The 21,292-nt window shown below is 40.5% G+C and overlaps 1 protein-coding gene across 1 annotated transcript; it reads right to left on the bottom strand.

Annotated features, from left to right (window-relative positions):
- Positions 1-7,106: 7,106 nt before the first annotated feature.
- On the bottom strand, positions 7,107-20,228 carry sv2ba (synaptic vesicle glycoprotein 2Ba; the record flags this gene model as incomplete). Its single annotated transcript, XM_083900572.1, has 12 exons — positions 7,107-7,290; positions 8,168-8,327; positions 8,430-8,630; positions 8,712-8,845; positions 8,953-9,117; positions 10,520-10,608; positions 10,699-10,812; positions 11,395-11,484; positions 12,738-12,871; positions 13,309-13,460; positions 15,477-15,657; positions 19,760-20,228. The coding sequence occupies 12 exons, from the start codon at positions 20,226-20,228 to the stop codon at positions 7,107-7,109; spliced, it is 2,073 nt and encodes a 690-aa protein (XP_083756698.1).
- Between the last annotated feature and the right edge of the window lie 1,064 nt (positions 20,229-21,292).

Raw genomic sequence — 21,292 nt, 5'->3', positions numbered from 1 at the left:
TTTTGGATATTGGATTGTATGGGATTTTACATTTTTATCAGTCTGATATCCGATCCAGTGACTTTAATTGATGTGTGTTGATGAGTTTTCATAACTGAGTTAAAAAGAACAAATACTTCCTGTATAGCTTTAAAATTGGGAGATGCGTGATATTTACTGTAATAGAGCAGACATGATTGGGGTGGAGTGTTTCGTCTTCCAGCCAGAAATTCAGGGGCTTCAATCCTTACCTTCTTAATTCTTCTTAAGTGTCACTTAACCTTAAATTATGCTGGGGATTGAGTGATGTGTGATTTAAAAAGTGGTACATATACTGCAGATGTGCTGTAAGAATGTGTGTGTGTGTGAATGGCACAAACTTTAAAGTGCTTTTGAGTTGTCAACAAGATGAGAAAAGCACTATAGAGTAAGTACAGACCATTTACTGTCGTGTCCTCACTTCGCTCCAACCTTGAACCTGACAGCCGCATCTTCCGCCCGTCTCTTCATCTTCTCCGTTTTATTTCCCGCCATTTCTCACCGACATGATCGTTTTATAGCCACCAGCAACTCATGCGTGAGCTGTCATCTCTGACCCCCCTCATTTTCTTTATCGCAACCCGAGGAAGTGAAGCGTATGCACTGCTGCTGCTGCTGCTGCTGCTGCTGCTGTTCTCCAATGCTGTGGATCGAACACCTCTACAGATTATGTCCCTAAAATGTTGAAGTAAATACACAGAGGCTTAATGAAGCATAATGACTCGTATTATCCAGTCAAAGCAGAGGTGTGATGGTTTCACGCTGATGAGAACTGATGAGTCTCGAGGTGTCACTTCACACCTCAGCTGTGAGAACCTGAAATGCTGGTAAACACTAGACACTGCTGACCTTCTCTCTCTCCTGACTCTGCTCTGTTTTCCTCACATTTTGGCTGCAACTTCAGATCTCGTGCAAAAGATTTTTCGGTATGTCATAGAAATCACCTCTGATGACTAAATCACGTGCCTTTGGTCGTTCTTTTTGCAAAAGTGTCCTTTAAAAATGACTGAATGAATGAGTGAGTGCAAATCCATGCTCGTTTCTTGAGTCGCTGTTGGTTATTACACATTATTAAAATCAAACCTGTCATAAATCATAAACCTTGACATTACAGGGCATAAATGTGTATGTTTATCAGCTCAATTTCATCAAAGCTGGGCCTCAGTGTCAAGATGTTTCCCTCCCTGATGGAGAGGTGGCTTGCAGCAATGTGAAAACAAAGTAAAATGCTGGCTCGGGTGTTAGATAATGAAAAAATAGTGAGAGGTGTTAAAGTGTGTATAACAATTTTACTTAATGAAACAGAGGATAAAAGACATTACTAATGTGCTGTGTCAGGCAGAGGGCAGCCTGAACTGGGGCTGAACCCACTGTGCGACCTCGCCACTCACCCTGACCAAGGTGAGGCTGTGGGAGCCTGGCTGTGAGGTTGGCACCTCTGGGCCGATGCCCACCCACAGCAAGCTCCGAGGCTGGGCTGCCTGCCACCTGTCTGGGGCTCCCATGTCTACAATCAACCCCACCACGACCTCTGGTAATCTCTCTCTGCTTGGAATAAAATCAGATTTAGACACAGTTTAAATGATTCCCGTGTGGAAATTGGGTCAGTAAATACAGTAAATAGTGATACAATTCATTTGGGAAAAAGGGGGAAAGAACTGAAACAGTTGATCACATAAAGTTTTAATGCATCAAGAAAAAAAAAATATATATATAGAAAATGAACATTTTACTGATACTACTTGGATACTTACAAATAAAAAAGGTCTAACACTTCGTCTTATAAGTGCATCTGGAACCACAAAGACTTTATGCAATTGTATTTCTCCTCTCAAATAACTTTCCTGACTAAAATCGTAGGAGTTTCCCTGTAAAATATTTTTTTAAGGAAGATTAAATGCTTGCTCAGGGGCCCTTGAGTTCTGACAATGAAATAATAATAATAATAATTAAAAAAACACCCCTAATTCTTTGACGAGTAAAAACCAGCATTTCCACTCAAATAGTATAAACAGGAATCATATACCAAAATAATTTGCTTCAGACAAACTACTAAACACATTTAGTATTTTTTTTTATCTGGATTCAGCCCTGGTCCTTGGTTGTAAGTAAGTTACTTGTGTACTTTGGCTTGTCCTTTTTGTAAAAACCTTAACAACGGGCCCCTCATTTTTCGCACATTCATCGGTCATGACTTTACTTTTTAATTCTATCTATAATACAAATATGTTTTCATTTGAAACTGTCGTATTCTGCCACCAGATAAGCATTTCATATCAAAAGTAATCTATGTTCATACCACTACTAGTAAAAGTAAAAAAAAAAGTGGCTGATAAACCAGGAAGTGAATGCAGAAAACCTTAGTATAGCTAGAGCCTTACTTTCAGTCGTACATCTCTTCTCCTGGTGCAAGCAAAAAAAGAAAATCTCACTTTCTGCCTTTGCTGTGTACTTCTTGTGTTCATGTCAGCATTATTAAATTATTTATGATAAGGACGGAGATTGTATTTGCGTTAAAAGTGTAGAGTCACTGTATGGCTATATGATAAAAATAAAACCTTGGGGTAACACTTAAGATTACCATTAAGATCACCATTAACTAGGTGCTTACCAACATGCATATAAGTAGCGTACTAGCCCTTTAGTAAATATTATTAAATATTAAGCACGTATTAACACCTTATGCAGGAAAAATCTTAATTCATGTCATAATAGAGGTAGAATAAGGTGTTAATATGTGCTTAATGATTACTAATAAAGGGCCAGTATGCAACTTATATGCATGTTAGCAAGCACCTAGTCATCATATACCATTTTTTATGTGAAATAGACTATTTGTGTGATGGTAGTTTTAAAGCTGAGTGTTCTTTGTATGTATTTGTGGCTTTGTGAGGACCAAACATGATATAAACCATACAGATTGAGGACATTCTGGCTTCTCCTCACATGACCTGGTTTTAGGGTTAGGGTTAGAATTTAGTTTAAGTTAAGTTTAGGGACTTATTTGTGATGGTTAAGGTTAGGGTAAGGAGTAAGGGAATGCACTATATCTAGGGTATATCGAGGGTCCTTACTATGAATGAAGCGCAAACGTGTGTGTGTGTGTGTGTGTGTGTGTGTGTGTGTGTGTGTGTGTGTGTGTGTGTGTGTGTGTGTGTGTGTGTGTGTGTGTGTGTGTGTGTGTGTGTGTGTGTGTGTGTGTGTGTGTGTCAGTGGGTGAGATGGCAGGTGAGGGTAATACATTTTACACCCTAGGTGTGAAACATAGCTGGTGCTGGAGGGGTTAGCCAGAGGTGGACAGTTAAATGTCATCTAATTGTGAGACGTAAGTGATGTAACACACAATTACAGAGAAAGATAAAATAAAAATAAATGTAACTGTTGAGCAAGAAACGAAGCGTCGATTACTGGATATGTTATTTAATTTCTCTTTCTTGAATGTTAAAAGCATTATCTGTCATTAATGTGAGCAGCGCTGGTCAGCCAAACCTCCCTCTGTAATTAACAAGACGATTTTTTAAAAATATTGATTCCAGAGAAAACATGATGACTCTCATGCTCGCTTGACCTCCAGTCTGCCAGTGTGTGATAAATCCAGTGGACAGATTCTTCACACCTCTGCCAGAGTAAACACACACTCCTGCTCCCAGCACTTGCTCACTCTTGTATCCTACCATGTTTTTACAAGGCCTTCATATCCCCCAACACACAGCTGCCACTGACATGGGAACAGTAACGTTCTGCTCCCCCTCACTGCTGAAGTACAAGGTGAGGTCAATTACACAGCATAGATAATAAATTATACAGTTATTTGGACTTTTTTCTTTATACAGTCACATTTTATTAGCCATTATGTTTGCACTGCAAAATAAATCATAAAAATCTCAAGGTTTGTATTTCCCTTTTATTATCTCTATCTGTTCCTGAAGTGCTTTATTAAAGCTCTGGGATATGAGAGAATTGTTTCATTCAGTTTGAAATATTGCAATCTCACATGGATGTTAAATCTGTGTCTAACTGTGTCTTAGCATTTGGCTTGACCTGTTTAACCCTTAGTGCTCACGTAGCGATCCGTGCCACAAGCTCACTCTTGATAAACAGGCGTGGGAATAAATAAATAAATACACAAATCCTTATATGGACATCCTGGGGTGTGTGTTTATACGTCATAGGCTTTACAAAATGCAATATATTTTTTTTTTAATCCAAATAACAGTGTTGCCATACTTGTTTAGCAGTCTCAAAATAGATGATGAATAGACTGATTTTTACTTTATCTGTGTTCATAAAAATTTGCCAAGTGAACATTTGATACATCTCGGGATTACCCTTAAAGTGGACATATACCCTATTAAGTTAAACAAGTTCCCTTGTGTCCTTAAGAACATCTCTAATGAAGCACCACAGCAGTTCAATTACCCTGCCAAAACAGCCCTGTTCAGAATGCTCTGTTTAGTAGTATCTCTTTAGGTCCACCTTAAAAAAAAGTAAAACGAAACGGTAACGCTTTCTTTTACAGTCCCCTAATTACCAGGTATTTACCTGGTAAATTCATGGTAACACCAAAGTGTTACTAGGTAATTACCAATGGTAATAAGAAAGTAAATACAGTGAAACTGTTGCCAAAATACTGGGCATTTACCTGGTAACTATATAGTTAATTATAGCGTGTTATTACTGCTGTTAATAAGAAGGTATGTACAGCTAAACTATGGCAAAACTATGGTAAATGTAAGTGTATTATTGGGTTATAAACTGGTAATAAGCAGGTACCTACAGTCCCCTAATTACTAGCTATTTACCCAAGGGGTAATCTAACAAACCTAACCCTAAAAATGTGTGTAATTACATGGAAACAAGCTTGGCTTTCTTTTACAGTACAGTTTTACTTTACTTACCGAGTACATTACCGTGCATTACCCAGTATTTTGGCAACGGTTTCACTGTATTTACTTATCTTATTACCCTTGGTAATTACCTAGCAACACTTTAGTGTTACCATGAATTTACCAGCTAAATACCAGGTAATTAGGGGACTGTAAAAGAAAGCGTTACCAACGAAACTTAAGGGACAGGGAATTACATCAGCCACAGAGGCTACTGGGAGCTAACAGCAGCTAGGAAAAGTGATCATTTGCAGGCTCTAGCAGGCACATTTGCCGTCACATGTATCCACTGGACAGATAAATCCTCTGAGGCTGGAGGTTTGTGTAGAACTCTGTGCTGCACTGTGGAGCCAAGAATAGAACTTTTCGCAGACAACAATTCCAGGAATTTAGCGCATCGAGTCACTCATTCATCCCAATGAGTGCGGAAGTCAACAATACATGTTGTATCTCCTGTACCTGTACTGAGGAGGACCACAAAAACATGAGTGAGTCAACTTTTTTCACACTTTGCCAACTGATAGGTCCTCCAGAAAGGATTTAAATGATGTTTATATGTTTATGATGTTTGTAAATCATGTTTCTTGTATCCTGTTTTATTGTGAAACTTAGCTCTCCTCTTGTTGCAGATTGCTTCACTTCCTGTTTTCCCCTTCTGTCTTGATTGTCTGCCCCGCCCTCATTAGATTCACCTGTGTCTCGTTGTCTCCCTCCACCTCGTGTGTATTTAAGCTGTGTTTCCTGTCCGTGCTGGTTTGTCTTTGTACTTTCATGTCAAACGGCCCAGCTTTCTAGTAATTCCTTGTGATCTGCGCTTGCTTTGCTTTAGTATACTTTTTGCTCAGGTCTGTTTATATGAAAATGAAACAAAAAAAAACTTCATCAGATTGCCTAAATGCTCTGATTTGTAATATTCTGCATTAACCAGGAAAAAAAACAAGATCACAAGCAACTTTATTCAAGTGATGATGGAGTTACTATATTACAGCTAATATACACAGGTCTACGTTATGTACAACAACACATATAGTATCGGTAATCAGACTGTTGTGCTTCATTGAATTCACAGAAACACAATCACACACACGTACACGTGGCTCAGATTTGCCAAAAAAAACCAGACAAAACAAAAAAAAAACCACAACATGCTTCTTAGAAACGTTGACACGTGTTGTCAGAAATGCAGCCGGTTCAGTAAAACATCAGAACCATAAAATAAGAGCGTAATATCAAAACATGAAATCTCACAGTTTTGTAACATTCTCTCTTTTTTTTTTTAGAAAATAAAGACAAAAAAAATCAATAAACAAACAGTTCAGTTACACGTTGTCATGGCAAGATGTGACAGAAAAGACAGATTCTACGTTATCACCATCTACAGAACACAGCGCTAAACTTAAGGACATGACACAATGTCTCAGAGTCGAGAATAAGACGAATAACAGGAGGAAAAATCAAGTTGGCTCTTCAGATTGGATTTGGATCAGGTTGAAGAAATGACTTGATCCTATAAAAAAAAAAACATCTCCTACATAAAACAAGACGGTCAATCCAGGTTTTTGTCTAGAGAGAACAAACTGAGCAATAACATGTATTTTTAGAAGACTATAGACACCACAGGATAGTGCAGAATATATAAAGACAGAGAGAATGAATGAAAGAGGTGAAATTCTCTCAACAACACCAGCAGTGATATTGTTGAGCCGAGGCTGTGAGGCTTCAAATCCACTTCCAGTTATAACTCACATTCTCCTTTTTTTTTTGTCCAGCAGGGGATGAAATCAAAGCACAACATGGTAACATGAACTACATCACCTTTCACGCACAGACACAATTTCACCCTGTATTTAATTTTATATAAACAAGTCTCAAACCAAACTAAGTTTGCTACCTTGTGTGTGTGTGTGTGTGTGGGGGCAGTAAATAGGAAATAAAAGGAAACAACAAACATTAGTTTCTGTCAGAAAAGCTGTTACAGCCTGTGGAGCTCACTGAAGGAACAGAAAGCAACAACAGGTCCATGTAGGCAACCAAACAGGTTTTCAACATTTTATAGATAAATAACCACGAGAGACTGATGAACACAGCAAGTACAGGACGGCCTTTTGTTTTCTTGGCATCCCATTCCAGTTTACGCTGATAACAACAAAATGCTTTTTTTCCCCTGTGTTTGAGGCCTGGAGGCTGCAGGTCTTTGGCTTTTCACGACAGGATCTTCTCCCGGGTTTCGGGCAGTTTGAGAGCAACCAGACCACCGCAGACGAGAGCAACGAAGGCCAGGAAGATGGGGACGATCTTAGTGATGCCGATGAAGGCCGCAAAGATGAAGCTGGCAATAATGGCTGCAAACTTACAGACTCCATTCAGGATACCGAATGCCGTGCCCCTGAAAAAATCAGAAGGAAGGAATGCTTAGTTGCATGTAGTTTCATGTGTAAAGTAAGAGTTAGGAGGAGAATTTACTTATGCATGGCAGCACTGCTTAACAGGGTGCTGTTAAACCAGAGACACTGCAGCCACAGCTTCATTTAATACACTCCATGGGAAACACACATTAGACACTGCTGCTTACAATGCAAGCCATGACTGTTACGACTATTACATAACATCCACTATTACGGTAACTAACTTGTGCAGGTCCTCTGAGAACTGTGCACTTTTGTCACTTTTGCAGCCCACAGCAAATAACTTTTATGTAACACATTTACCAACCAAAGGACCTTGCAAGAAATGTCCATCACTGGCAGAAACACCAACCCAAAAAAAATCTTCTATTTTACCAGTCTTTACGGCAACTGTATGGTTACTGTAAATAGTTAAAGGTAGAGTGGGAGCATTTGTTTTACTGTATTGCTTAATTCTCTTCACACCCCCGAGTGAACATCTGAGCTGCATTTAAACAGTGGTGACAAAGCCACTAAAAGCCCAGAAAGGCCTGCAAAGTGATACCACCATGGCTCTGTTTCTACTGGACAGGTAGATTAACTTCATGTCTTTGTGATCTTTTGAGAGTATTTGTATTTCGTCTACCAAAAAAGTTATCTCCAACAAAGGATCTCCAACCCTGCCTTTTAATGTAAATTGTGAAAACATAGGTTTGTGATCCACCAGGATAGGATGTGCTTTTGGCAGCATTTAGCCTATGTGTGACTGTCATCAGCATAACTCAAAAAAGTAAATAAAAAAGAAAGAATTTTGATACAGATGAAGGGAAAAAGAAGTCAAATGATGGTGGTGCTGGAACAGAAACAGTTGAACCGTACCTCTTAGAGGATGGATAGAGTTCCACGGAAATGACCTGTAGTCCATTCCAGGCTGCCACACTGACACCGTAGAAGACGCACTGCCAACATATTACAGCTCCTTGACTGAAACTTAACAGCAGCAGGAAAGTGCAGGCAGACGATGCCAGCATCGAACCACCTGTAGTTCGGACAGAAGGAAAGAAAGAAAGAAATAAAACTGTTATAGCAAAATCCTCTATCTTTACATTACTGTACTCATGCTGCTTTTGGCACTTTTTACCTATAATTCTGATCCTTCCTATCTTGTCCATGAATAATGCTGAGATGATGTTGCCAGGCAACACAGCCAAACTGCCCAGGAAGCTGACGATGTAGATGACAATGTCATTTTCCTCCTGGAAGTTCAGGTGGCAGCCCTTCTTTGGGTGGAGGAAGGTGGTGTTCTCCATTCGACATTCTTTGAACTTTTCGTGCCAGAGATCTGGAGGTAGGAGAAGAGGAGGATTCATATCCTCATCAACACTTTCACAATAATGTAAATCACATGAGTGAGCCTCTATACCTGTGTTGTAGAAGACGGTGTTTTTCAAGGTGCAGTTCTCAAAGAAGGTGTTGGTCGACTTGATGTCCTCAAAGTAGCAGTTCTCAAACAGAGAATCCTCAAACTTCACAGACTTGATCTCAATGTTTGCAAACCTGAGTGAAAGCGGAAAGAGACGACATCAAAGCAGCAGGGAGACGTATTTTGAAGTGTGACCTGAAATATTTGGATGCCGCAGAGAGCCGGTGTTGAGGGAACCTACTTGTCATGGATGTACTCTCCCTCCCGGTGTATTTGGTTGACAAGAGAGAAGTTGAAGTGGAAGCGTTCCACGCGTTCCCGGTGGAACACTCGCACCTTTGATTCGTATTCCTCATACTGCATGTACTTGATCATATCAGGGAACCACACTCCCAGCCCGTGATAGCTAATGCACACAGAAACAACAGGGAGGCTTATTTAGGAGACACGAAAAAAATGAACCTGCATACAGCAAAACAAAACCTCAAAACCCATCAGCTGTGTAGGGCTGGTGTCACAGCCAATAGAGTGGGGCTTTCTGTGTAGATAAACATTCTATTATAAATGCCATCTAATATTTACAGTCTTTTATTTTTGTTATACGAGCACATTTTTGTAATTTCCTGTTTTATTTTGAAATTCATATGTCATCTTGCTTCAGGTGTCTTCACTTCCTGCCCTCCTGCGTTTCCCGCCCCCTTGATTACCTGCACCTGCCCCAATGCGTTCCACCCATGTCTCATTATCTCCACTCAACTGCAATAGTAGAGTGAAACTTATTATGCATTTAGTCCATGTTTCTGCCTCTTGACTACAGTTTTTGGCCACTGTTTTTGGATACCTCTCCCATTATTATTGACTTTAAACGTGTCTACAACCACATTTTTCCACAGCTAGTGAGTTAGCCATTGTCTATGAACAGCTATCTATGCTAAGCTATGTATGAATGCCCATGAACTGTTGCATTTGTGTTTATCTGTCACACTTCCTCTGTTCTGCACATGGATTGTTTACCAGGAAGTGACATATAAGACTTAACATAACCATATAAGACTACCAGCTCCCAAATATTGTCCCTTGTGCAACATGAAACATAGCAACACAGCAACAAAATAGGAATGGAGTAACTGAGGAAATGTTAGCTCTGATTTGTACATTTATTTTATTTACATAACCAAGTCAGTCCCAGACTAAACCTGACCAAGATAGCAGTAAGTAAAGTAAAAGTCAAAAACATGTAAATTAACGACCATGACTCCAAAATCTTCGCCACAGCGAAGATTCTAACCTTTTCTTAGGGTAGAGAACACAGTGGTGGTTTCACCAGTTTCTGTTTCAGACTAAAAGAAAATCAAGATTTGTGTCTTTGGCAAAAACCTAAAATTAACTTCAGCTTTTCTTTTTTAGTATGTCATAAAAAACGACATCACTTAAGAATCCTAGACGTTTAAATGTATATACTGACTCAATCTGTTCACCATTTCTATTTGTGTGATTGCAATTTCAGCAACAAGCTAGAAGAAAACCTGTAGGTTTATGCTAAATGGTTTTAAGCTCTACATTTGATTGTGGATTAAATGAACGTGATGTCCCATAAGAGTGATGTCCCAACTCGTTCAGAGGCATCACCAACAACCAGGCTCCTACTCAACAATAGGTTACTGTAGCTGTCAAGCACACAAATCATGCTTTATTAAAGAATTGTTAACATCAACTGATCACAGAGATGTTTACTGATGTTGTAAATCAAGGAAACCTGAAGACTGTGTCCATTTTTAATCTGGTTAAAAAAAAACATATTTTTGTACCTGAAAGCCAAGCAGAACCAGACAATAACCAGGAAGAGACCTTGCAGTCTGAGCTCAGGCGCTGATAATGACATGATGTTAGCCATCACCTGAAAGGACGACAAGAGAGGCAGATGTTATTCCTGCACGAAAACGAACGGGGGTGTTGGCATATTCTGTTCTAGTGTGATTTGGCGAACCTGTTGCATCATAGTCATGTGTCTGACGGTCCATCGCTGGAAGGCAGTGCCGGTGTCGCTCTGGATCTCTATGAACTCATCCTCCTGTGTCTGTGGGGTCTTAATGTTGGTCGCCTTCAAAAAGAGACAAAGATGGTAACATGCGTATAACCCTTTCCTCTTCATTAACTCCTGTAGTCCAGAAAATGTTTTTACTCATGACATCAGCCACAGAGGCTACTGGGAGCTACCAGCATTTAGCATTTGGAAAAGTGATCATTTGCAGGCTCAAGCAGGCACATTGCCGTCATATATAATGTGTATTCACTGGACAGATAAATCCTCTGAGGCTGGAAGTTTGTGTAGAACTCTGTGCTGCACGGTGGAGCCAAGAATAGAACTTTTCACAGACTTCGAAGACTTCTGGTTTTTCGGATACTGTTGCACTCGCCAGCACTCTCTTGTTTTTTTATGGACAAAGCAGAGCTCTGCGAGACAACAATTCCAGGAATTTAGCTGATTGTGACGTCCCAGTGAGTGTGGAAGTCAACATCGCATGTTTTATCTCCTGTACTCAGACTGAGGATGACCACAAAAACATGAGTGAGTCATCTTTTTTCACACTTTGTTCACTGATAGGACCTCCAGAGTCCCAAATATAAGGATTTAAATGATTACAAAGTTGATTTTGCAAAATATGTCCCCTTTAAGTCTTACAGTGAAAACTCTCTCTGGCTCCCCCTTGGCCTTCCAGTTGGTGTCATGAACTCGTCTCAGGATCATCCAGGCCTCATCATGTCGTGCGCTCTATAACAAATGAAAAGAAAGAAAAGTCACACACACACAAACGTTCCTGTGACTGAAAAATGTCCCCATACACAGAGTTTTCAGTCAGTCTGTCTTTGTGTACACAGCATAACTCAAAAACTTAGGAATGGTTTCAAATGTTCTGATGGTGTCGGTTAAGGAAGACATTTTTTGTTTTTTAGTGGTGATGCAGATTCAGGATTTTGGTAAATTCTGGATCAAGGCCTGGATCTGAAGCATGAAAAACACGCCAAAAAGAGTGTGTTTACACTGTGGGGAACAGATCAGCCCTGAGTGATTTATCTTACTTTATTATGTAGTTATACTTTTGACAATTTCCCACATAAACCAGATAAGGACAATATTCCCATGAGGTCTGCCTCTTATCAGAATTGGCCAATGTGTGATAAGTTGGGGGTTTGTGTGATATGAGCATGTTGCAGCAGTAACATACAAACACAATACCACATGTGGTTAAAGGTCTGACATTGTCCTGGACGGGAAACAGGGGCGGGTGGTGTTCGGGTGATATCTTAACAGTCCTTCGTTACCTTTGCACGGCAGTGGGATGTTGCTGTGGTGTCTGATGACTCATCGTTTTTTTTTTTAACCAATCACAGCTCGATGTTTAAGACTGTACACTGGCTTTTTTTTTGGAAGACCTAGTTTATGTATTTAGTAAGTGAGTTTTTAGTTCATACATTATTACCTCCGCCAAGGAGGTTATGTTTTCGCCTGTCTCTCTGTTAGTTAGCAACATAACTCGAAAAGTCACAGACGGATTTGGATGAAATTATTAGGAAATATCCGCAATTGGACCAGGAAGTAATTCAATTTTTGGGTGATCAGTAGACGCTATCACTGGTTACAACTCTCGCTGTCTGGCCCATGGCAGGGTGTATTTTTTTTACCTCCGCCAAGGAGGTTATGTTGCCAAAATATCAATTCTAAGAGTAGATTTTCAAAGTCCAAAGGGGGGATGGGGCTGAGCTGCCTTGGAGGAGGTCTGCGCTCTCCATGTGCTTTTCTACTGCATTGTAGACACAAATTACAGATCGTAATCTCGCTTTGTGAAAAGTGTTGCTTGAAAATACTGACACAAATCTAATTCCATACGTATCTCCCAAATACATTTTTTTAAAAAGTCAGGCATTAGCCGATAATTGGTGCAGCTTTCGGATTTCTAAGATCGATTTTGGCATGAGCCATAGAAAAACCTTGTATCAGCCAGCCTCTAGTTCTAGTTATCTCACCTCCAGGAGGAAACGTGGGCTCTCTGGCATGAAGATGACTCCGATGAGTGCAGCCAGCGCAGGGAAGAGACACACAAAGATAAACAGTCTCCAGCTGTGCATCTGGAACTCTGAACCGATAGCAAAGCCCCAACCTAGAAAACCATTCGACGAGTTAAAGTTAAGACTTCACTGAAGCGCGAGCCAAAATGACAGAATCAGTGAAGAGCTGCATTTGCACCAGTTTGTAGACTTTTGCGTGTGACATTTGCATTTGAAAGATTTCACTTGATCAAAAGTTGATGGCAAGAAAAATTGTTTTTGTTGAAAATGCCAAGATGCTTAATTGCTTTATGATGAATTATTCATACAACGTAAGAAACTGTGGAGATTAGATTCGGGGCATTAGCAAGCACAAAAAAATAAATAAAAATAATGTAGCCACATTCTGTTGTTTCTGCAGGCTGAAGAAATTAGTCCGACATTTCATTCGAATTTTAATTAAAAGTCACATAAACATTATCTCTGTTGTCTGACTTTATGGTATATTTAAACCTTTGTGAATCGTGCGTCAGTATACTGTGAGTTTTACCGTAGTGAGGGATGATTCCCCAGGCAGTGAAGGAGGCGTACAGGCCGCCTAACATCCAGAACATGCAGAGCCAGCTCAGATGTTCTCCACGTTTGTCCATCTGCAGGAACTCAGTGAAGTAGGTGTACACTATTGGGATGGAGCCACCGATTCTGTAGGAGGAAACCACAGGATGTTGGAGACTTCAAAAATAACACATAATAAAACATTCTGAGAACATTTACTTTGATCTCTGGAATTTGAGCTCTTTCGCCCCCAAGATACTCTTAATGTGGAGAGTATTTTATGGATGTATTTTTCGGACATGTTTATCAGGTAATTTGGTAAGTTGAGGACATGGTTCATAATAATTCAGAAATTGTCAAAATAAGATTGGTGGTTTAATGGTTGTATTTATTCAGATTTTAATATCAATATATATATATAGAAGAGATAAAAATGGAGATGTGAATTGTGCTGGCTTTTTGTGTTCTGTGAAGCCAGCAAATATTACTGACACTGGCCTCATTTTTAATCAATGACAAGTGAACATTTCTTTTTTTTTGATGACCGTAGAGTTTTTTTTTTTTTTTTTTTGATTGTTCTGGCTCGGGAAAGAGCTCAAACATCGATATTGCAGGTCTGGGAAGGGTCATGCTGCAATCACTATCAAAAGAAACAACTTTGAAAGTTGTAAAAGCAAAGTGTGTGCAGCAAAAAAAAAATAAAAAATGCATCACCCTAAGGTGCTGGCGACAGCAGGAATTCCAACTCAGCAATAAAACTCAAATTGTTCTCTTGTTTTAATTAGTGTCATAAAGAAATGCTCTGATAAGGTAAATAAGTCGAGTTCTGCTACAGTTAATGTGTCTTAAATGGGTTTGTGTGAACAAGCGTAGCAGTGCACGTGAATGTGTGGTGGTTTTTACAGGAAAAGCCATACGATTAAATTATTCACCCAATATTTAATAATGAAGTGCTTTGAGAGGCTGGTAATGATCAGGAAGAACATCTGGAGAGGAGGGAGGCTGCTCTGACTGGGTTTTAGTTCTGCTTTTAAAACAAGCATCATCCCAAAACACTCTGATATTCCGTTTTGGACTTCTTAACTAACTGACCCCAGTCTGTCAGAATTGAAAACCTCACATTCTCATTTATTACTCTTAACACTGGCTCCCCATCAGGGCTGCATCCTCAGCCTGCTCCTCCTGCCCACTATGAGACAGCAACCTTATGGTGAAGGTTTGCAGACGTTACTGCAACAGTGGAACTAATAACCAACAGGATTGAGTCAGCGCACATGGCAGGAGGTAGACAGACTGGGATTGTGGTGTAGGAAGAACAGTGGAGGTGTGTGGACGTCCAGAAGACCTGAATTATCCGTCTGTCTCTCTATATAGACGGTGGCAGCTGCTGTGGAGATGGAGAGTAGCTTTAAATACCTCAGGGTGCACCTCTCCAACACCCTCACCTGGCAGGATAACGCACAGAACATCATAAAAATGGCTCGTCGTCACTGAGGAAGAAGGTTGAAGAAGGCGGTGCTCAACTGTGACTTCCTCAGCTCCTTCCACAGGTGTGTGCTGCTGCATAGTAGGCGACTACTGGATGCAGTTTACCTGCCCCCTTTCAGAAGACTACATCTACACCAGCAGATGCAGAGACAGAGCAGTCTGCAACACCCTCTCTTGTTAGGTAGGAGGCTGCACAGTGTCTGAGCAAGGACCACATAACTGAAAAACATCTTCTTTAGGGAACAGTTCCACTTTTAAAAAATGCACACTTCATTTTATAATATTGCATTGATCGATTTCCTGGTTTTATTTATTTCTTGATTGTTTGTAGGTTTTTATTAGATACTTGGAAATGTTGGAGACCAAGACCTGGGTGCCATATATCGTCCCTTGTGTTCCTTACATGACAAATAAAGCCCCTTGATTAAAATGCAAGACCGGTGTGTTTCTCTGCCTCTATTACTCATTTTATTTAAATGTCATGATTTCATTTCAGGAACGAATATCGAATACAAATATTTTTTTTTGACTCAATAATATACAGCAGACGTATTTATTTCAACTAAAAGGATTAGAGTATTAATGGGAAAAGGTCAGCCTATGTAAAAATCCGTGGTTTGAGCGAGGTCTGGAAACGTGAACACACATTTAAATGCATGTATGTGTGTGTCTCACCCAAAGCCTGAGCAGATCCTGAAGAAGAGGAAGAAGCCGTAGCTCTGGGCGAAGCAGGACAGGAAGGAGAAGACCAGGTCGATGGTCAGGACGTAGATCAGACACTTCCTCCTGCCCATCTTGTCACACAGACCCCCCCAAATCAGGGCCCCCACCATCATGGCCACATACACCAGCAGACCTGCAAGAGAGATTAGATTTATAATCCAGTTCTATGTTTTCCTCACACGGTAGATCTTAGTGAAGCAAACAGTGTAGGACAACAGATGCATATAAAACACCAATGACATTATAATATTAGAGAGAAGGCAAAAATCAAGGTCAGAACTCCTCATGCCCACAAGGGGGCTCCCTTTACCTTTTCATGAACACAGAATCGCAGAGCCCATCATACTTGTAGTGTAATTCAACATTGCATGCTCAGATACACATCTCTGAATAATTAGAATGGTTCTCCATCATCCCAACAACATTGTTTCTCTGTTTGCTTTTCTCTGTCAGCCTTTTATTACTGCAAAACAAATTGTCTTCTTTATTTTACCTGCAGATGTATTCTGCTGTTTGTCATTGTTGAAAGGCGAGAGGCAAGCCCATAAAAATGACCAACAGTGCTGCCCATTACTGCACCAAGGAGATAATAAAGAGTGTGTACTTCCTTTTTTATGTCTCTGGGGAGAGTAATATGCTTTCCCCTCCCCTTTATTGGTGTCACAACTGCAACCTACAACCTCAAGCATCCTCTCCATCATGTTGTTTAAACCTTTAGGCGCACACCTTCTGCTTCCCCTGTGTTTTTACTACACACATCCCTAATTACAGTGGGATTAAGCGCCTTAACGGCACGTGAAGACGCCGTTTGCACCCTCCCAATGGATTATTGGCCTGTCCTCACGGCAAGCTGAAGTGTCCTCAGCTCATTCAACAAGTGGCTGCTCATTGGAAACGAATAGTCAAGGCTGATAATGTCACTTAGCGTATATTGGTCAAGTTGTTGCTTAAGGCAACGTGTATGTCCTTGATGTGTACAAGAAGGAATTGACAGGTGACCTTGTGGTCAGAAATCCTTCAGAGGGCCTCAAGTATGAGGTGGAGGTCAAGGATGTTCCCCTGCAGCAACAAGCTTCAGGCTGTTTGAGTGTCCTTGAGGGAAAAATCTATTTTGTCCCCCTCCCCATTTTTTGCGTTACACACAAACATACACGCACACACATGAAGTAACATTTAACCTCCTGAAAAAAACAGTTCTCAGAATAATGTTCCTGGTAAAATCGCCAAATATCTGCTGTGAAAAAGGTCTATTACGCCTGGTTTATTCAAGACATTTTGGTTCGACTCACTGACAGTTTACTAATATCTAAAACAACTTTCAGTCACGTCATCCCAATCCAAATGCAAATGGTCACAGACATAAAAACAATATAGCTTTTGTTGAAACAAATCCATGTTTGTAATTAACACATTCTATTACTGTGAGCATATAAAAACATGTAAATGTATTCTGACTGAAAGTGATTGAGCACTTCTCCTAATATTCAATATTTAATTTTTTTTTTTTTTTAATAACACAGCAGAATGGAAAGACAAACCGGTGAGATAACGGTGTAAAGTTATCTTTTTCATATCCCTATCAGTTGCTGCTATTATCATATATCTACACAGGAGATGGCGACACAAGACTTAATTTTCAGCTACTAAATGAAAGTTCATATTCTAAATTCAAACTTTACCTATACCTGTTCTTTAGATCACTTTAAAATATATATATATATATATATATATATATATATATATATATATATTATTACAAATGCGCAGTAAACATTGCTCCCTCTGATCTATACATGTATGCTGTTGCAAACTGTGATTATTTAACATTAAATCGTACATGAATTAATAAATGAATCTGTGAATTTCAATGATGCCAGCTTTTTAAGCATTATCAGATGTATCAAATCATCCATTGATGCATAAAAACACTAAGCCTGAAACTGCGTTTGTCCATGAAAGTACTTAAAATCATTTCTGTAATGATGAGGTTTTGGCAGTCAGGGTTACCTTTCCAAACAAGAGTGTTGCATTCTACATGTCATACAAAAGGATATAACATAAAACATAATGAGCTCGTCGAGCTAGATCGCTGGAGCATACAGTGCAAAACACTAAAATGAAATGCTATGCACCACACATATTCTGGATTAATATTTTAATAGCACGAGGGAAGCGTCATAAAACCTCCTCGTAGTTTTTATGCATCACCTTTTTAACTGCAGTTTGGGCAGTTTGTTCCGGAAATGCATCAGCTGCATTCACATAATTCCCTTGAGATATCAACATCAGGAGGTTAAAGGTGGCATATGTAAGAATGTGGCCAAAAACGGTTACAACATTCAAATTCAAAATACCGAGGTCTTTTAGGTTTCTGTAACTGGCAACCCGTGGTTGCTCGGCAGCTGAGACTCTACTGACTGCAATGATTGGTAGACGGTGGTAGGTGGCGCCACATGCCAAAACATGATTTCAAAACATAAACATGATTTGCAGTTTGCAAAATGTTTTTTTTAGTGCAAATATTTTGGCTGTACTGTTGTTGTTGGTGAGTTCAGTTTGTTGTATGAACATTATTCCTGAGTCTCCGTGACATATTAGGAGGATTTTATGGCCAGGGTTAGGGTTAGATTTAGATTTATTACATAATGCACCTTTAAATCTAAGCAAACAGATGAAGTCTTGGATTAAAAACCTGACAGAAGAGAACATCCTCCTCCTCACTGTGTCTCCCTCTATACGCCTCTTGTATGTTCTATTCTTATCGAGTAAACACGACCGCTTTAAAGGTAAGAGCAGAAACCCACTCCCCTCTGTTTGACAAAAGTCTATCCGCTGTCCAAGCAGATTGAACACATCTCAGCTCCTGTGTTCTTGGTGAGCATGAGCATGGGCATGAATCAAGCAGTGTCATTCTCCATATCTACTCCATATTCTCAGCCAATGATCTGTGCTCCCCACTTCACTCTGCACAAACAGATACTGTCAGCTTGTCAGAGGCCTGAAGAAGTGTCTGACAGCTCTGCACCGGGCACCGCAGGCCGCCAGGCTCCTCCACTTCTGCATCATGCACCATATTAGCCTGGGAGCACACACTGAACGCTATCACCACCTGTTTCATCATCATCAGTCTCTTGCAAAGCTTCGACTCAGGTGCCTGTTGTTAAGATGAAATGAGCAATGTGCAGTCTACCACATCGCCTGGCTACACACAAGGAGAGGGATATAAGGTGAGAGGATTTCATTTGCAGTTTAGATGTCTACACGGGAAGTGAGAATCCGATTTATTCCAAATTTGCAATTAAGCTGTGTCTGTGTTTCATATAATTTCCTTTCTCTTTTGCCTGTTTACTATTATGGTCCATGTTTTGAAGCAGGTGAAACTTACAATCACAAGGAAATACTCCAATGAATGCACAATATTCTTTTTCTCGATTAGTGTCGAATGTAATTAAACACACATATCGTGAGTTGTGGCACCTCTCAAATTGCCTTTGAGACATTATGTAGCACCAGTGCTAATGCTCAGCGATGCTAATCTGATGGCTCTCATTCGACACATTCTCTTTTAGGACACAATGGTTTTATTCTTTTTTTTTTTTTTTTTTATGCATTTGCAATATGATCCAAGCCTTGTTTTCCCTAATTTATCCCAGTGGCTGGAGAATATTTCTGCTCGAATCAGTGGTCTGCAACCATTTCCCATCAAGAGCCAAACACATGCAGGCTGTGTTTCTGCCAAGAACAATGGCAGATCATTTCACTGATGAGTTCCTCTTCCCTGGGTAAAGATTGGAAGTCTTTGACAGATGATTGCAATTATCTAGTCTAGGTTTTCGAAAGGTTGTTTATCGGTCTGGGGGAAATGTGTGTGGGGAATCTGTTTTCAGCTGTGCTGGATGCATGACGGTGGTCTATCAGTAAGTTCACCTTTGGTCCAGACTCAAATATATCAACAACGGTGTAATGGGTCGCCATTTTCTTCCAGCTCCATAATCAGGTCAGGTCAATTTTCATTTCCCCAGTTCTGTGGTTTAGGACCATACTAATGACTTTCTCATCAGCCTCTGCAACACTTCTCTCCTCTGTGTAATGATTTTTACAAGCACTAAATTCCTTTACATTAATTGTTATGCCATTTTGGAATTGATAACTAGACATACACTCAACAGAGACCTTTAACTCACATTAGAGACCTCACCGTTTCTCTCACCTTCCCTGTCTATGCCCTCACTTACCCAGCAATCCTTTGTCAGCGTTGGATATGCACATGTCTTTCTCAGCACTGGGCAGAACGAAGCCCACCACAAAACCATCCACTCCATCGGCCATTAGTGCCAGGCCGAGCACGAAGAACAGCATCCATTGGAAGCGCCCGTGGCCGCAGTCCTCCATGATGGCCTCGTACTGCTCTGGCAGGTTGTCCTCCTCGTCAACCTGCTGGGCAGCCTGACGGGCTTTCCTCCTGGCCTCCATCCGGGCTGCCCGCCGTGCCTCCTTGATCTCGTCGGGGTGGGGGATGCCCTGGTACTCCCCCTCATACATCTGGTCGTTGTCATCTGCCCCCTCAGTGGCATCACTGGCAGCATCCTCATCCTGTGGAGGGTAGTCCGTTTGGTAAGGGTAGCTGTCGTGACCTCCTCCATCCTGGGTGTAGGTGTACTCGCCGCCCTCTGTCACCTGCTGGTTCACATTGTTGTGATCCATGGTTCCTGCCGAGTGTCTGGAGAGCAGGTACTGGTTTTGCCTGGTAGCTGTTGAACACTGGAGAAGCCCAAGTCGTCAGCTATAATGACATAATCCTCACTAGGAGCTCTAAGTTGCTCTCGGAGTCCCAGGTGTCCAGAGGGAGCCGCAGGTTTTCTCGTCGTAAGAGGGTCTGTTTCAGGTTTGAGGCCTCAGCAGCTGAGTTGATTTATCTTCCTTCATGTGCAATGTGCTGCATGCTGAACCTGAAACACAATGTACAACACACATCACTAATTGTCAGCACAACAGCAAAGAAGAAAATGTTTTTTAGAGAAGATGCTTTTTGTGTCTTTGCTTCAATTAATTCTGTTTTTGCGTTATACTAAAGTGCTTAAAAGTCTAATTAAGTCCTGTAAGTGATCCTAGTCAGAAATGAAGTGTTATTAGGTCAGAGGATGCAGTTCAGTTCCATCCCATTCTGCCCCTGCAGGCCGCTTGTCTTTCCACACACCCAGATAATCTCATCATCTCCCTCGCTCAAATGCTGTGACGCCATTTTGATCCGCACGGCACAGCACTGCTGCGGTGGTGTGTCACACATCCAGACCTGTCTTGATTTTTATACTCAAAGGCCAGAAACACAGTTGACAGGATGACAGTTACACTATATAAGCTATATAACTTTTTTAAAAGTCTGCAGCTGTCACATTCATTACGGTCATGACTTAACAGAAGTGCACAATGAGATACAGCATTCAATATAAGAAAAACAGGTTTTTCCGGCTTAGATTAGTCAGTCAGTTTTAATATTAAACAAACTTTGATTAAGTCTTTGTGTCAAACCTTCAGTCCAAATGTGAGATACTTTGTATGATCACACTGGGAGAAGGAGTGATGGCTGGGCTTTGTGGCACAATTTGACGAACTGTCTTTATTTAAATGTCACAGATGGTTGAAGAAACAATGTAAAACTGCTTCACAACAGCAAATAGGAAGATGGAGACATCTCTCTCTCAACAAGCCCCAGTTAAAGGTCCAGTGTGAAAGAATCATCTAATGGTGAGACAGCAGACTCCTCCATA

This window comes from Microchirus variegatus (assembly GCF_963457635.1).
Source record: "Microchirus variegatus genome assembly, chromosome: 14".
NCBI classification, from domain to species: Eukaryota; Metazoa; Chordata; class Actinopteri; order Pleuronectiformes; family Soleidae; genus Microchirus; species Microchirus variegatus.
The sequence above is the reverse complement of the archived record's forward strand: the minus strand, read 5'-3'. Positions and strand labels throughout refer to the sequence as shown.